General features: G+C 38.8%; 1 protein-coding gene across 1 annotated transcript; it reads right to left on the bottom strand.

Annotated features, from left to right (window-relative positions):
* Positions 1 to 4887: 4887 nt before the first annotated feature.
* Positions 4888 to 16335, bottom strand: TMEM175 (transmembrane protein 175). Its single transcript, XM_009584358.1, has 9 exons — positions 16303 to 16335; positions 15069 to 15166; positions 13012 to 13063; positions 11711 to 11746; positions 10391 to 10474; positions 9571 to 9735; positions 8161 to 8243; positions 6241 to 6375; positions 4888 to 5680 (listed from the first exon to the last, which is right to left on the bottom strand). The coding sequence occupies exons 2-9, from the start codon at positions 15110 to 15112 to the stop codon at positions 5017 to 5019; spliced, it is 1263 nt and encodes a 420-aa protein (XP_009582653.1). The 5' UTR covers positions 15113 to 15166; positions 16303 to 16335; the 3' UTR covers positions 4888 to 5016.
* Between the last annotated feature and the right edge of the window lie 210 nt (positions 16336 to 16545).

The raw sequence follows: 16545 nt of genomic DNA, 5'->3' as shown, positions 1-16545 counted from the left end.
CAGTAGCAAGAACTCTGAGGGACACGTGGAGCACTACAAGTGAGAGGTCACTGCTGGGTGACATCACTTTAGCTCCAAATACCAGTACCAGTCGTTAATGCCACAGTAATTCACCACAAAGCTCAATGCGAAGTCAGTAACAAACCAGTGAAGTTACTAGTGGCACAATGATTGCCTATTCACTTTTGTCCAACCCATGTCCCGATGACAGTTTTAACATCCTCACATGCCCGACGGGCATGATTTTAGTTGTTACAAATCTCCCAAACACAAAGCCACAGCAGCACAACCAGGAGCCTTTATGCTGATCTGCGAAGAGAACACACGCTGGCTCCGAGAGCGGCGCTTGCAGAACTACAACCCAGTCTGGCATTTCTCCAGATAGTATACCAGTTTTAAAAGCAAACAATTCAACTTAGATCATATATTGGACAGAAGTGTTTTTCAACTTACTACTACAAAGAAAAAAGTTGCAAACTGTGATGGTCTTGAATTACTTACTTTGAAATACAGCCAACTAATCGGCCATCTAACCAGCCTTTTCTGTGTACCATCAGCCTGAAACGCCTTCTGATGACCCAGGCTAACAAATTCAGTGCTGACTTGGTTTTGTCACTCACATGAATGGGAGTGCTAAATACAAATTACTGCTAGAAAAGGAAGTAAGTCCCATATGTTAAAAGTTCCAAACTCCTAAGACAGGGTCAGAAAAAAGAAGCCTACTTATGTCTTGCTAAAAAAATCAATTCTACAGAAGGAGTATGTCAGTAACAGCAGAGTCTGCTCTTCAGCCAGTGCCTTTACGAACGAGCACTAACTTGTTTTTTGAGCTTTTGCTTTGCAGAAATGCTTTCCTGAGTTACTCATTGAGCTTGATTTATTCCAAACAACAAAATGCTCCATTTTGTAATGACTTTGAGCAATTAATTGAGTGACATCCCTATGCTGGATGTTTAAACAGAAAGCACTAAAACTCTGAGGAAAATCACTACTGCTCTTCATTTCTTTTGCTGATACACAAATAGAACAGATGTTCTGGTCTTCCCCTACGGATGCAGCACGCAACTTGGACTACAATTCGGGATGCTACACCGTCACACATGGCAAAGAAAAAGGAGTAAATGCACCATGTAGTTACCTGCAATAAAATCCCAAATACAAGCATTAGAAGAGATCTGTGTGTTTTCTTCTCACCACAAAAATGTTTATCGTTGTGCCCCATTCAATAGTAGCAAACAAATAGATCAGTTACCTGACGCTGTCCTGAGTAACCCCACAGGTTACCAAGCTGAAGGCTGCAAACCAAGTTCCTATAGTGAATTTAAGCTTTGCACACTACTGTCAAGTACCCTCACACTGAAAAATCAAACTGAGCAAATCCAATATTCCTGGTGACTGACTTTATTTTACTGAAAAATCCAATCGCAAGAGCTGCTTTTGGTTTATCAGATGCTAAACAATAGCTTTGACTGTGTCTGCTCCAAATTTACATGGAAGTTTGAGTCATCATAAGCAACAGCTTCCTGATAAGTTGTAAAAGAATTATTTGCACTAACTCAGTTGTTTTCAAATACAGTGGAAAAAAGTCATAAACCATTTACAATGTTTATAGCAATTAAACACAAATCCTGCCTCTGCAAAGAACTCCAGATATGACTGTTGCTCTTTTAAAGTAAATTAAGAGCTCTGTATGCTCATCATTATTCTGAAGGTTCCAAACTGAAACTGCATCCTTCAGCAGTCTTTTAACAGAACTTTTCAGCTAGCATTGTTGGTTATGGAAGGCAGAGATGACAGTGCTGCGAGTGGCTGTTATCATCGTTTAATGTCTTGAATGGATTAACCTTGAACGTGAACCCATTAAGGCGGCCAACCAGCCTGAACAAACAAAACAGGCATCATTATGGAATCACAATTCTGAACTGAGAGACAATGGACTTCTCAAATACCCTCCCATGCGTGACCACATTTTGTCCAACTTGACCTATTCACTTTAGGAGGCAGTTGTTCCTGACTGGCAGTACCAGTACCACAGGCAAAAAATTTCAATGTCATCAGAAGGGAAGTTCTACTGCAATGTTTTACTGCAATTTTACTTCTTCGCTTTCAGGAGACCTTTTATCATTAGAACGATTATTCTGACAAAGGTGGCCAGCAGCCTCCTGGACTTAGGAAGAGTGCCACTGGCAGGTCAAGGGAAGTGACGGGTGAGAGCATACCCAGCACGCTGTGTCCGGCTCTGCCCTTCTCCGTACAGGAGAGATGTGGACATGATAAGGCAAGTCCACCAAAGGGCAATGGAGATGACGCAGGACTGGAGCATCTCTCGTACTCAGGAGAGACTGAGAGCTGGGACTATGCAGCCTGCAAGAGAAGGATCAGGGGAGATCTTATCAATGTTTATGAATACCTCATGGGGAGGAGCAAAGACTCTTCTTAGTGATGCCCAGTGACGGGATGAGAAGCAATGGGCACAAACTGAAATACAGGAAATTCCTTTTAAATGGAAGAAAAACGAAAAAGAACCCTTTTTTTTTTACTCTAAGGGCGACTGGTCACAGTCCCTAGCAACCAGCTCTAGCCAACCCTGTTTTAAACAGGAGGGTTGGACTACAGAGTCTCCAGAGGTCCCTTCCAACCTCATCCATTCTGGGATTCTTATAATCATTACAAGTGTTTCACTTTTGTTTTTCTAGAGACAAAAACCTGTGGTCATTAGTAATTCTGTAAAGAACACCTAGTTATGGTTAGATTTGGGAATGTTCTTTCTAGAACATTCAAATTAATGCCTCATTTTGAAATGCAGTTCGTTTCTCCAGAACTTACCAAAACTATCGTTATGATCCTAAACCAACTCTGTTTATACAAAACCTCAGGTCAAGTTTGCCCTCAAGTTTAGGTTCTGAGATATTACTAAATTTGGTTTGAATAATGGTATCTTTCACAACAAGCAAAAAAAATTGTTCTTTCTCCAGAACAAATTACTTACTTGCAAGTGGGGTAAAAAAAAAAGGAAAAATGCGTTAGTTAGCCAATACAGTTCCTTGTAGTATTTAGACATTGCAATTCACTGCTCTTCAAAGCATTCCTGTATACATTGGAATGAAACTCCTTGGTCAGATTCAGTTTCAGATCTCATTTTCTTCCAAGTACCAACGGAAGTAAAATGAACATTTCTTTACATCACATTAAAAACTTTCAGGTGTTTCACAAAAAATCACAAAATGGTTGAGGTTGGAAGGGACCTTGATGATTTTGAAGAAAAAAAAATAAAAAGATGTCCAACGTATATTTTACTCGTGGGCATCAGATTTAAGTTTCACCTGCAGAGCAGAAATACAGGGCTACAAGCTTTGTTTTTTCACTGATTGAAATTTATTACAAATACACATATTCACTGATTATTACGTGCCCGCTGCACATTAGAAACAAAACCATATAGAACAAAAAGTGCTCTTATTAAATACCAGAAAATCCCTGTAATACACAACACAATGCAGAATCCTACTGGAAGTCATTTAACTTCAACCAGGTATAAAACCGCTTGAATATCTGAACATACTCTCTCACAAGAAGTACGTAATACTAACAATTACATATTGGTTCCAAGGTGCTTCAAACCAAAAGCACAAGTGCTTTCAAGACTGATCTCAACTGAAACGAGAGATCTGAATTTATTTTCACTAACAATTGTTCCAGGCATACTTTGCCACAGTATTTTTACATTTTTTTTAAGAGGAACTACTAAATCCCTCAAATGCCTTTAAATATGGCATTAAAGTTATCAGGCACTAAGACAGGTCAAGATACAAACTAACGGCTCTGCCAAGAAGAAATGTAAATGCTTCCAGGGCAGCCAGAGGCTAGATGACTTTGCCCATTCCTTCTGTACAGCTCTCTGCAGGATAATGTTTGATATGCATAAAGCTTATCAAACTGCATGTAAGTGTGAAAAAATTCAACATGCCATGGACTGGAACTTCTACAGGGTTAGTTTCTTTTGCTGTCTTGGTGAGACTCAGAAATCTGCGGGATCCCTTAGTTAGCCTCTACTTAGGGAAAAACTCAACTCCCTTACCTGATGGGAAACTCTTATATGTGGCAGGAAAGTCTCATACTCTCTCTGAATATGACATCATGCCTTCAGAATAACAGAAGGATGTTCCTTTCAACAGGCATGAAAACAGACACAAAAAGCCTGAGAAATCCAAACCTTTCATTTCAGATGAGCTGCCGCTTCAGAACTGAAAACAAATTTACCTCTAGTCCCACAGCTCTTTGAATCTCTTCCCTGGGAGATATCAAAGCTAGTGCAAACCTTGGATACATAGCCACATGAATCCTCATTTGTTAAATACATCCTTTTTTAAAAGAACAAATACGCGTGAAGAACTTGTGTTCATGTAGCCTGGAAGACTGCATATGGGTCACAATTGCAACTCCCATCTAAACTCATGCTCAGAGCCACTCAAACACAAGTAGTTTTGAAAATGCAATCACAAGTTTGTGACTATGCAGAACGGACATTGTAACCATTAAAAAAAAAAACAAAAAAAAGGGAGACCAGCAACCTGTATGCACAAATGTTCTGCACCACCCAGAAATCTAGAGGTCTCCATGTCTTCCAGGCCTCACTCCATATCTTGCAGCAGCACAACCAGCTTCTATACCTGTGTTTGGCTGCCATAATGTCAGAAAAAAGGCCATTTTGCTGGGCATCTCTTTGTGCACCTCTTAATCGATCATCAGTGCAGTTACATGTCAAGCAGCATTTTTTTCAAAAGGGCAGCTCTAAAGGAAGGGGAACATGCTTTTCTTTGTATCCCCTATTTACCCAATTTTTTCAACTACAGGTTTTGGAGAAAGGGTCTCAAGCATGACCAGCTAAAACTTAAATATGCCCCAGTTATGGCCAACGCAGGCTTTGGTTTAGATCAATATAATCCACACATCAAGATAATGTGAGTTAGAAGAACGGAAGTTAATGTTGTAACTTCACATGCACTGCACAGAAATTTAGGACAGTGTTTCAGTAGGAGACAAACATGCCTCCTCTTCTTCTAACAACACAACTTTCCGTCTGGAGAGAGACATCACGGACTTTATAAGAGTTAAAGAAATTCTTACAAAAATGCGCAAGGCAAGAAAAGCAAATGGGATTACAATCTGCATAAGATGGAAAATTTCTGTGCTAAATTCTCTTAACAAGCATGTTAGAAAGAAGGCCCCAAGGCTGACACAAGGGTAGAGAGCCAGCTTGGCAAACATGAAGGCATGCTCCTTGCCACCATACCTAGCAAAAGGATGCAAAGTTTCCCTTTCATGGAGGAGGGCTGTAGTCCATATTGCAAACTGAAATATGCTGGCAAAGAAAGTGATAACACAGCTGACCTGAATGGCTTCTATTTCATTGTAAGACTTCTCTGCAAATTCACTGGTCAGCTGGTAAGCAAGCGGAAGCCCACCAATGAAAGCCAATGAAAGTATGTTAAGCAGTCCCATTAATCGTGTAGCTTTTGTTACATAAAAGAAAAGTGAGTGATGGACAAACCACAGGAGACCAATTGTTACAAATGAGCCAAAGTAGGCAAGGTAGTTTGGCCCATATTCACTTAAAGCTTCAAGAAGGCTGCCATGGAACTTCTCCTCAACTTCTCTGGGATCAGGGACGTTGTCTTCACTGTGGAGAGAAAACTCACTTTACTTTGCATATTAGTGTTATAAAATCACACCTGGAGCAACACTGAACTATGTTGCTTTACTCTGAGCAAGTAGGGAACAACAGGCATCCACTTTGTAGCTCTCTAATTTGTAACTTAAAAAGAGCATTTCAAATAACAGCTCTGCAAGTAAATTGGATCTGAAAGGAAATCTGAAAGTAAGTTCGCATTCTTTTAGGTTAATGTAATAAAGTTGCCACAGTGACTAAACAGCTTTTGTTGATAAAATCCTTTTATCTGAAAACATGACTAAGCAGAACGGAAGCTTTGTTCTTCAAGACTCCCCACCCCAACATATATTAAATAGACTGATGATAACTACAGCTGAAACGTGGGCGTTAGAAATATCTTTTGCTTGTGTTCTGTATCTTTCCAGAAAATCATACTTACGGTAACCACTGCAGGTTTTAGAAGTCAAAGACAGTGTTTGTTTTATTTTATTTCCTCAAATGTTACACATAGACAAAAGTTAATACTGTATTTAATAACACAATGTGTAAGAGGCAACACAAAGCCTTACCATATATCCAAAATGAGCAGGGTTGCTACAATAGCATAGACTCCATCACTGAATGCTTTTACCCGTTCCTTACTCAGAGGCTCACTGAGGTAAAAAGCGAAGGTTTCTAAGATATGGTGTGCCTCCTCTTCATCTCTCTGACCTGGAAACAAATCCAGATGTTTACTAATGAAAGACAAAATCAGGTAGTATAAAACAACGTAGTTCAACAAGCTACTGTGACCTCCCTTTCTCTTTCTCCCCACCTGCCAAAATCTTTCTGTAGAAAGAAGGGTGCAGTTCATCCACATAGGTCAGTCACTCCACTTTTTTCAGCAGCTGTGCCTCTCCCTGAAGTTCATGTTACTTTCAGGACAAGTGCTTCAGTGACAAAAAAGCCCTGTCCTTTAAACTGCATGGCAGACCATTTCTACCAAGTGAATAATGATTCAAAGCTGTAATTGAACAAACACTTGAGCTAAACAAATCAGATGCTGTGCCTCGTGAAGCCCTAATAGCTGTGGGTCCTCTAAGACAGTGTGGAGAACTTATACTGCATGGCAGAAAAAACTCACTAGAGCACAGGGGCTGCACTGGGACATCAAATGGCCTGCTTTAAAATAAATCCAGTCTTTGGTCAAAAGGTGGGGCTCTGGAGCTTTTATAGGAAATGTAAAACACATCCCTAAAGACTGGACTTCTGAACTGCGCAGCTAGCCAAGCTGCACCACTTCAGGAGTATAGACTGGATGAAGAAAAAGCTTATAGCTTCCAGAGGAGGTAAGGAGATGAACTGAATGAAAAGCAAGTGTAATCACAACTCAGTCAATTACAAGTTACTCAGAGCAGTAACTTATGTCAGCCATCTGATGGGGCGAGACGTACACAGACATGACCTGACTGCAAACCGCAGTGCCCCTGTCGCAGAAGGCACAGGCGATATTTGTACGTGTTTATTCTCTGGCTCTGAGAGTCCGGCTTCAGCCATTTCAGTGCATTTCTGCCTCTGTCTAGTATTGCTACCACAGGGGGGAGTCAGAAGTATGTTCCCATTTGTAGTGTACACAGACGGACTTGTACTAGGCTGAATAGCAGCAGCAGAAGCACAAAGGTGTTATTCTTCTAACTCATCTCGTGAGTACCAATTCCAAAGACATGATCTTTGGGAAAAAACAAAGTGGTTTTGTGGTCAGTTTATATTGCTCTCAAAGAGGGACACTCCACCTTCTGGATGAGTAGGTTGCACGATACCACCTTCTCCTTTACTTTGGCACTGGCAACCTCCTTCTCAGCAGAGTTTAAGAGCAGCTCTGGCTGTTGGTGTGGTTGTGCAATTGTTAGTGCTGACACAAGGGGGGCAGAAAGACCGTAAGCAAGGAGCGTGAGGGAAGGAAGCATGGATTTTTGCTGACTTAATCCATGTGTGAAGGCACACCTTTAGGCCACAGCAGTTAGATTAATGAGATGTAACACCATAAACACTTAATTACCCTGAAAAACTTTGATTTATAGGTGCTCTGCTTCCAGTGTGAAGATGTGGGACCATACAGTATTGCTGGGAAGAAAGTGATACAGGCATAGAGCTTGCTTCCTATATTCTTCAATCCCCATGCTCCCTTTCTAGGAGGGAAAAGGGATAGATGGCCTGCAGCCATCACTCATGTACTTGTGTATGTGTGCATGCATGTGCATTATTTAGGACAAACCAGAGAGGTTTTGCACTCAGAAATGATCTTTGAATGTGTTCTGCCTTATACAAATCTAGTCACAAATTCAGGGAAACCAGGGAACGAGGGAGAAACTGTTCAGAAGCACAGCAATAAACCCCCAAATCACTACGTTCCAAGACTGAAAATGGAAGTAGAACTAAAATTACTTCACTCCAGTAACATGTTGACAACCTAATAACATATCAGAACATACTCCTATGAATATTGTTACTCACCAACAATCTTGGTTTTACACCATGTAATGAATCGAGTGAGATGGGGAAAAACGATTACGAGCCCAAGAAGTACATAAGACTATGGAGAGGAAAATGAACACAGTTTAAATTTAGTTATCAAAATACAAATTACCTTCCAAGTTTAATATGAAACTATTACTCTCAATCTTTAGGTATAATCACATTGAGAAAAACAAATCCTGACTTTATGACATGGAAAAGGCTCACCTGAAATGCACATGTACTTCCTGAATATTCCATGTGCAACCTAATACTGCTTTTTGACAGCTAATTTAGTACCAGTAATGAAGCAAGCTAAAACAAGAAAGAAGATAATTCTGCTAACAAAAATGCAGCAATGACTGCCTTGGAAGTTGGAGAACTACCCTTATGGGTCCTTTCCAACTTGAGATATTCGATGATTCTATGATTCTACTACTTGTGTCCCAGAGACACCCCAGTGGATCATGAGTGTTTCACAGGCCTTGCACAGGTCTAAGCAAAAGAGCAACTTGGAGACTAATTTCACTGTTACTAATATTAGAAGAAAATACACTAGTGAACAAGGTGAGGGAGAAGAGGGAAGTAAGGATGTAAGAGGAAAACATATTTTCAGCTAAAATTAGGCCTTTTCACGTTTGGACTCATTACTGTCCCTTTTATCAGCAGCAACCTGATTCCTCCCAAATTTGGGGATTATTTAAACTCTGCTAATTCCCATGGAATCTTTCTCAAAACTCAGTTAAATGCACCTTTTCCTAAAGAACAAGACAGAGGAAAGGAAGCTCAGGATACATCCAAAAACTAGATTTCAGTTCCAAGCGGGGATTTTGAGAAAGATAAAAGCTGTTAGTAAGTAGGAGCAACTCACTGCCATTTGATAAAGATGGCAGAGAAAAAGCCTGTGTAAGAGCAGCCCTTAGCCAAAAACATTTGTTTTGAGATGCAGGTTGGCTAACTGGTCTGCTTATTCTATTTGGTCTCACACCCTGAGTTAGTGCAGCAATTATTTTAACTTGTCTTCAGTTTGTGCAATATGATATTTATTTCATGTAACCTTCCACATTATCTCACCTACTTATGATGAGCAAGATGCTAAGTTACAGTTCAGAAGACCTGCTTCTAATTAAGAGAAGCATTAAAAAAAATCAGGCAGAGCAAGTAAAGCACATATTGTAGCAGAGTATTCTTTCAAAATTATCAAAACTCATGGATCACGTTACGGATTGGTATCTGTGAACTGAACAGCTTCAGTGCAAAATAGCAGCCATGATTACACCACCACAGAACTGGCAACTGAGAAAGTCTGCATATTTAACATGGACATCATTATTTTAATACACAGTCCTAAATACAACTAATATGAACTGCTGCATCAAAGTTTTCAGTTAACTGGGAGTACTTACCAAAGGAATAAAGAAAAAAGAAAAGATGGCTGCTAAAAAGCATAAAACTGGTCCTCTTAGGATAATCTTTAAGATATGATGTTTATAGAAATTCTGATTTTCAGACACCTGTATCTGTTGATTCAGTAAGTGTGGGTGATAGAATCCATACACTACTATTACAGCCTGCAAGGAGAAGAGCATTACTGAAGTTATTACATACAAGTATATGCAGTATATTTTCGAATATAAAACTGTAAAACTATAAATCAACAAATTCCAAAACACTTTCAACCTTATTCTTTACTCTCACGTCGACAGCTGGTCTTAGAAACTCTGAGATTTCACAATACACTGCATGTCAGGATTTTAGTCTCCTCTGCAGAGCTTGTCATGACCATGGATCTTACATGAAGAGGAATGAAGACCTCCACAATAAAGAACAGAAAGCGACAAGGCACTGCACCAGGAGAAAACCAGTGCTACGAGGCTGAAAGCCCATGTTCACTCGGACATCGCTGCACAGCTCAGTAAGAACCTTAGCAGGAAAAGTCAACTGCTATTTCCCCAAGGCATTTTTAAAGAGTGGGAAAAGAATGACTATTCTGTGGACTTTGAGATCAGCTGATTTAGTTGCATAAATCAGCTTCACAGGACAGTGGCAATGCAAACTTTCATCTTATATACAGATACTGTATTATCACATCAGGTGCAACTTTGAACAAGAATGCTATACAAACAAAAAAGACACTTAGCAATTTATACCCATAGTTGAGAAACGCAATTTTAGTTCTGCCCAAGAAAATCTTAAAGTGAAAATGTAAATGAATAGCTCCAATACCTGTATAAGGCCAATGACAACAGCACAGGCACTGAACAGGAAAATGCCAAAAGGTACATCTGGAAAGGAGGCCATTAAGGAAAACTAGAAAAAAATGCAACTAGATCAAATATTTAATTAAGAAGTAACATAGGAATAACAGTAGAGAAACAGAAGCACTCTTCATTTCAATACTGAAATTCAAAAACCTAAACAATACTGTTCATTTCAATGTAATTCCACTAAATGCAATTTCTAGCCACAAATACATGCAGGCATCCCAACAAAGGGCATCTGGAGAGATGGCTTTGCTCTCACGTTGATACGGCAAAACTTTAACCTCTCTGACGCTATGTCTCCATAATAACTACAGACTGGCTTGTAGTTGAACATAGAGTTTAACAGTGTCTTCAGTGGACAAGATGTTCATAGCTGTGAAAATTCTTGATATTAGGACACCTTTTTGAATCTTTTAATTTCTCTACCTCTGTGACTCCCAGTTGTATTAATTTCTGCAGCTTCATTAGGCAGGGGGGGAAAAAAGCAGGGAGTGGTAGAGTAGTACTAGGGTTACATTGACAACTTTCCAAGAATTATTTCAGCTTCAAGGCAAAGTAAGAAGTATGTGCTCTTGCTGATAAATATCATTTTACTGACCAGAGCCTTATTCTTTGCAGACTAATATATAACACAGATATATCCACAGAGAAACAGGTGCCTGTCATAGAAATCTCTTCTACACATACAATAAAAGTCAAGATGCATTTTAAGCAACGGTTTTGTTCTGCTAATATGGTGTTCAGTTGCAAGTATTCTTGCTAGGGCTAAAGGTCATCTGACCAGAAATTGTGCAGAACATCAAATTTGCAGATTTGAAAAATGAGTGATTGGCTACCAGAATTAATCTTGCCAAATAAGTAAAAAGTGATACCAAAAACTCTGTCTAGATTGCAAAAGGAAAATGTTCTGTCATCTAAAGAGGAGTTTGAAACACAGATTTAGTTCCCTTATAAAATCCAAAACTTTCATCAGGCAACTTTCACATTTTTCAATACAGCTGCTTTTTTAAAAGAAATCATGGGAAACTATGACTTCCCATGATTTTAATTTTTCTTCAAGAATACCCATTTTCTGCCAGGTCTATAACACGCAATAATTGAAAGTTATAACATGTCCTCATGAATTTTAAAAAAGTAAGGCTTAACTATTACAATGGCTTCAGGGTTTATACTATAATAACACTTTCCTGGGTTTCTGAATACTTTGGTAAAGTCTTTCCAAATAAATAAAGAAAAAAACCCTGTAATTTAAACATACGTCAAATTTTAGAAAAGTACTTACTGTGTATGGCAAGAAAGTTATGATCATCATACAAGCCTAAAAAAGAAAAAAGCGTACTGAAACATTAGGTAAAATACAAAGCAAGCAATCCCCTCATTAAAGATGTGTCCAGAAAATGCAACACAAACAGATTAAATGATCATGCTGCGTCACAAATAAAACCCACATTTCTGAAGTTGCTGAGCTTTGACTGTAACAAATGGCTAGTTCTGTACACATCTTCCATGTTTGCTACCCAAACTATACAAGCTTATTTTAGAAAAGACTACAGTTTTGTTACCAACACCATGGGTAAAAGTCTTGCTATGGTTCTTAACAGGCTTCTTTCTAAAGTAGCAATGCCAAAAGTACCACACCTCCTAAAGATGTGTTTCTGATTTGTCAAAACTATTAATCTCTGATCACAAACATTTCATATATAAAAAAGCCAAATTAAAACAAACACCTCAAGCACAAAGAAATACATTGCTTTAAAAGCTACATTAGATAAGAATTACATGCCTTAATCTAGTCCTCTAACATAATTTCCTGTACTCTTATCTCATGGAGTTTAAACGCGGTGTTTTTATTAATAAAATTATATTAACTGTGTGGTTGCACACTGTCAGAGAACAGAATTTTAAACAATATAGTAAAATACAAAGCTCTAGCTGGAAGCAAGAATATGTTCACCATTTCAGCAGCCCAATACAACTACTAGTAACTACGGTGGCTCATTAAAAAAATACTCAAATAAATCAAGAATTTTTCAGAGATATGATTTAGGAAAGCGTAAAGCTCAAAACACTGATTCAGAGATTGGTCTCTCAGTGGTAGTTTTTGAAAAAGCATATAATCCTCTATTTTAAATAAGCTTCAGAATGAATTTCTGAGCAACTTAAAACAGAGAAATGACTGAAAATGTAACTGTAATTCAAATCTACCACTAAGATTTTTTGCCACAAAAGACATAGCATTTCATTTTCTTAAGCCTGGAGGACAGATACTTCAGCTGGACACAGATGAACAGAGTCAAAAGCTTCTGCCATAGGTGCCTCTTCAGTTCCCTTAGATGAACTTCAGATTAACCTGTTGCAGAGCTTCTTTTGGCTTACAGTAAAACATGTGCAAGTTAAAAGCAAGTTAGTTACCAATCAGCCACTTTGGCAAGGAGGAATTCAAGCTCTTTTTATCTTCCTGACTTGGAAATTTGGCAGCGTTACACTATTTAAATTAGAAATTTTTGGATATGTAGATACAGACTTAAGAAAAAGTGACCTATACTTGATAGTTAAGCATCCAGCATGTCTGACAAGACTCACCAGATTTAGAAGAGCGAGGACATCATCTATTAGCTGTATCACCTGAAACAACCTGTCAAGGCAAGGCAAGATATCATGAACAAGCCAGCTCCCGAAATGTGTTTTACAACACTGTATACAAATTGTATGCTTGTGATATTATAGGGGAACCTGATTTCCTTTGCTCCAGGACGTATACAAGTAGTCCAGGTGCTACCAAAACTCATTAGCTCGAACATGGAAGTAATTTGTTAGAAAAATCTGAAAAGCGAGATACGAACAGTCAAGTTCAATCATGAAGCAGTTATTAAGAACCTCATTTCTATTTGAATGACAAGTGGCATATGATGTAGCAAACTGGCTTTTTTTCTCCCTACTCTATCCTTCTTCTACATCTGAAATTATTACTCTGAAGTAAATTTCACCGTTGTGAAGAGCCAATTCATCTGTGAAGAAGTGATCCAGATGTCAGTTTTCACCCATCGAGTCACATACCAAAAACCTAACAAGGCAGTGAGCTACAAATGGTATCATTCCTTGAAAGATGGAAGATACGGGGATGATTCGGGAACAGGAGCTGATGACAATTCTCTGGATGACTTGCCACTTCACTATAAGAGGAAATAAGATGAAATGCAGCCAAGTCACAGGGCAGGCCACTGGTTTGCTTTCTCCCACAGCAGTTTTGTCCCAGAACAGCTCTTATCTTTTGCCACTTGACACACCTGGGACAGGAGAGCAAACTGCTAGTAAGCTGCACAAAGCTTTTGAGCCACAGGACAACTATCATTAGCTGTCAATTAATTACCTACTTACTTAAACACAGGCAAAGCCCAGAACTAGCTGGAGGGTGACAGCCTGTGCTCACTGCTCAAAGCAAATGCTTCTGAAGCATGAACAAAGGCAGACTTTCACCAGCAGGCACTGTTCACTGCTCACACAAGAACATGAACAAGTCCATTTGATACTCTGATGCCAAAATAAAAATACAGGCACCAGACTGACTTTCAGCTTGTCAGACGAAGCAATGCTGTGTAGGGAGTAGCACTGCACAGATCTTCCAGAGCAGATTCAGATTCCATCCAGAGTCTCATATTTTTCTTTGTCTCACACACCATTGTGAAGTTATTATTCTGATTTTCTCTGAGTTTTATTTGGGAGAATAGAGGCAAGTTCATGCTGTTAGAGCCAGAATATTTTCAGAACTTTAAGGCTTAAAATTATTTCTCCTGAAGATACAGCATAGTTATTATTATGCAAAGAAAATAAGTTTTTCTTCCAAACTGCCCCATACCTTGTTAATGAAATTCCTGATCCATGGAAGTGTCACTTAGAATCAATAGAACCAATCACCCTCCACAAAACCCTAAACTGTTCAAAGACTATGCCTCAGCATTTAGTTATGCAAGCAAAGAAAAGCAATGTGATAAATGCACTGATGTGAAGTATAAGCTTCAAGTATGGAATTACAGGTTGCACACCTCTATTAGAATGCAGTCAATCCACTTACTTAAGGAAAAAGTATAGTAACATTCGTAAATTTCAAAATTCAGACAAAAACCACCCTGCTTCCCGAACGATGCCTGCATGTAAATTTCTTTTTAACTACCAAGACACGGGCAGATGGCAGTGTGAACAACCCTATAAAATGCAGCATCTGCATTGCAACATTACAATTGGTTTGTGAGAAGCACTGCTGAGGACTGAGAGACAAGTTTTAGGCCAGCTGTACTATATCAGTTGCTCTATTTGTTTAGCACACAAGTTACAAAGTCATACTTTTTTCAGCATAATTAGAAGCTTAATTCTGTCTAGAATATGAACTAAAATGAAGAGTAACTCTAATTTAAAAGATATATGCTGCTTGTTTTTCTCTGTATCACTGTGTCAGTGGCTTAAGAATACAGTTATTCACTGCTTAGGGTAGCATTTCTTTACAATTAATTTTTTATGTTATCCAACAAAAGACAATTCAGAAATATATCAGCAAGGCAGTAATGTATCAGACACACGGTTACCTCCTGTCCTTTTAAACACTAGTTTTTCTTTAACTTTGGAGTTAAACGCTGTGTTCCTACCTTACATGAGCTGCCCATGCCACTGTGACTATTAAGAAGGTCATCAAGTAGACTGCAATTTTTGCTAGAAGTAGTTGCTGAACACTTTCACCTAGTTTCTGAAATAGGAAGTGACACCCAGAGACAGAGAAAGGAAAGAAAAAGTTAAATGTTACATTGTGAAATTATTAGCAATATCTGCAAATGAGGAAGGACATGCAGTCAGTAACAGATTTTTTGAAAATGCCTGCCAAGAATGCAGTTCTCTTCCAACAATCTTTTTACTACCATGCTGCAGAAGAACTGGTTTATTAGACACTTGTAAGTATGCTGAAATGCGTAGTTAGTGGCATATGTTGTACCGACACATCTCTTCGGTCTGTAAAAGGGCTTCCCAATGCTCTTGTGATTCATTTATGCACTCTCTCATCACTGTTACTGTGATAATGTATTTCAGGGGAGGGCTGACCACAAAACACATCTTTTATTTTCTCAGCACTGACTTCTGGAGTAGAAGCATCACACAGATTTTCATGTGATGATCGTTAACAATGAGAAAGGGAAGGGCTTAACCACAGCAAATTTTGCATGTAGCGCCACAATGGCTTAAATACGCTAATTCGGCATATTTGCTACGTTATGGATCATACTTGAGTTTCCTGAACTAAATGAGAAAAAGTATTTGTGTCTAGGTCTGTTTTTAAGAGCAGAAAAATAAATCGTGATAAAAAAATCCTGTAGACTTTCTCAAATGATTAATTTATGTTTCCTAACATTCCTGTTTCTTTCAGAATTAGTTCATTTTCTGTAGTCTTCTTCTTCCACCTTTGCTTATTCTGATTACATTTATTATTAATCTGATTTTAAAACCAGCATTCAGCTTGCACTATGTAAGTGGCTTCTCTAAGTGATGATGTATTACCAAAAAGAGCGTATGTTTTCTGAAAGATGTTTTGGTCAGATGGGCAATTCATTTTTCATACAAAAGTAACTGGATAAAATCTATGGCCTACAATACACAGCTCGTTCTGACTTTATACCACAACTTCCGCAGATTACACAGATCTTCACTATTTAAGTTTTTCACCCCAAGTTCAAAAGCTCCTCCCCCTAGGGGAAATTTCTGTTGGCTTTAATGTTACCTAATGGTTTGGGCTTTTTGAAAGCACTTTCTGGCACTTGAAGTGAAGTGAGGGTGCTAAATTAGGATGTTACATGCAAGGGCTTGAGAAACAATAGAAAAGACATATGATACCTGATCAGGATGTATTTTTGTGTGAGCCACAGGCAAAATCTGAAATAACAAAACCTTATTAGTTCTTTTCCTTATTGAGAACTTTATTAAAATCTAAAAAAACTTCAGGTGGCCGCAAATACTCTTGGATCACGCAGCTACTAACAGCCTTGCAGCTCTGGAAGACACAACCCCTTTTCGGCCGCAGAGGGACAACGCCGTACCCACCCCACGACCGCGCGCTGCTGCCCGGGGATGGCCCCC

This window comes from Fulmarus glacialis, unplaced genomic scaffold (assembly GCF_000690835.1).
Source record: "Fulmarus glacialis isolate BGI_N327 unplaced genomic scaffold, ASM69083v1 Scaffold30000, whole genome shotgun sequence".
Lineage (NCBI taxonomy): Eukaryota > Metazoa > Chordata > Aves > Procellariiformes > Procellariidae > Fulmarus > Fulmarus glacialis.
This window is presented reverse-complemented; position numbering and strand designations above follow the sequence as displayed.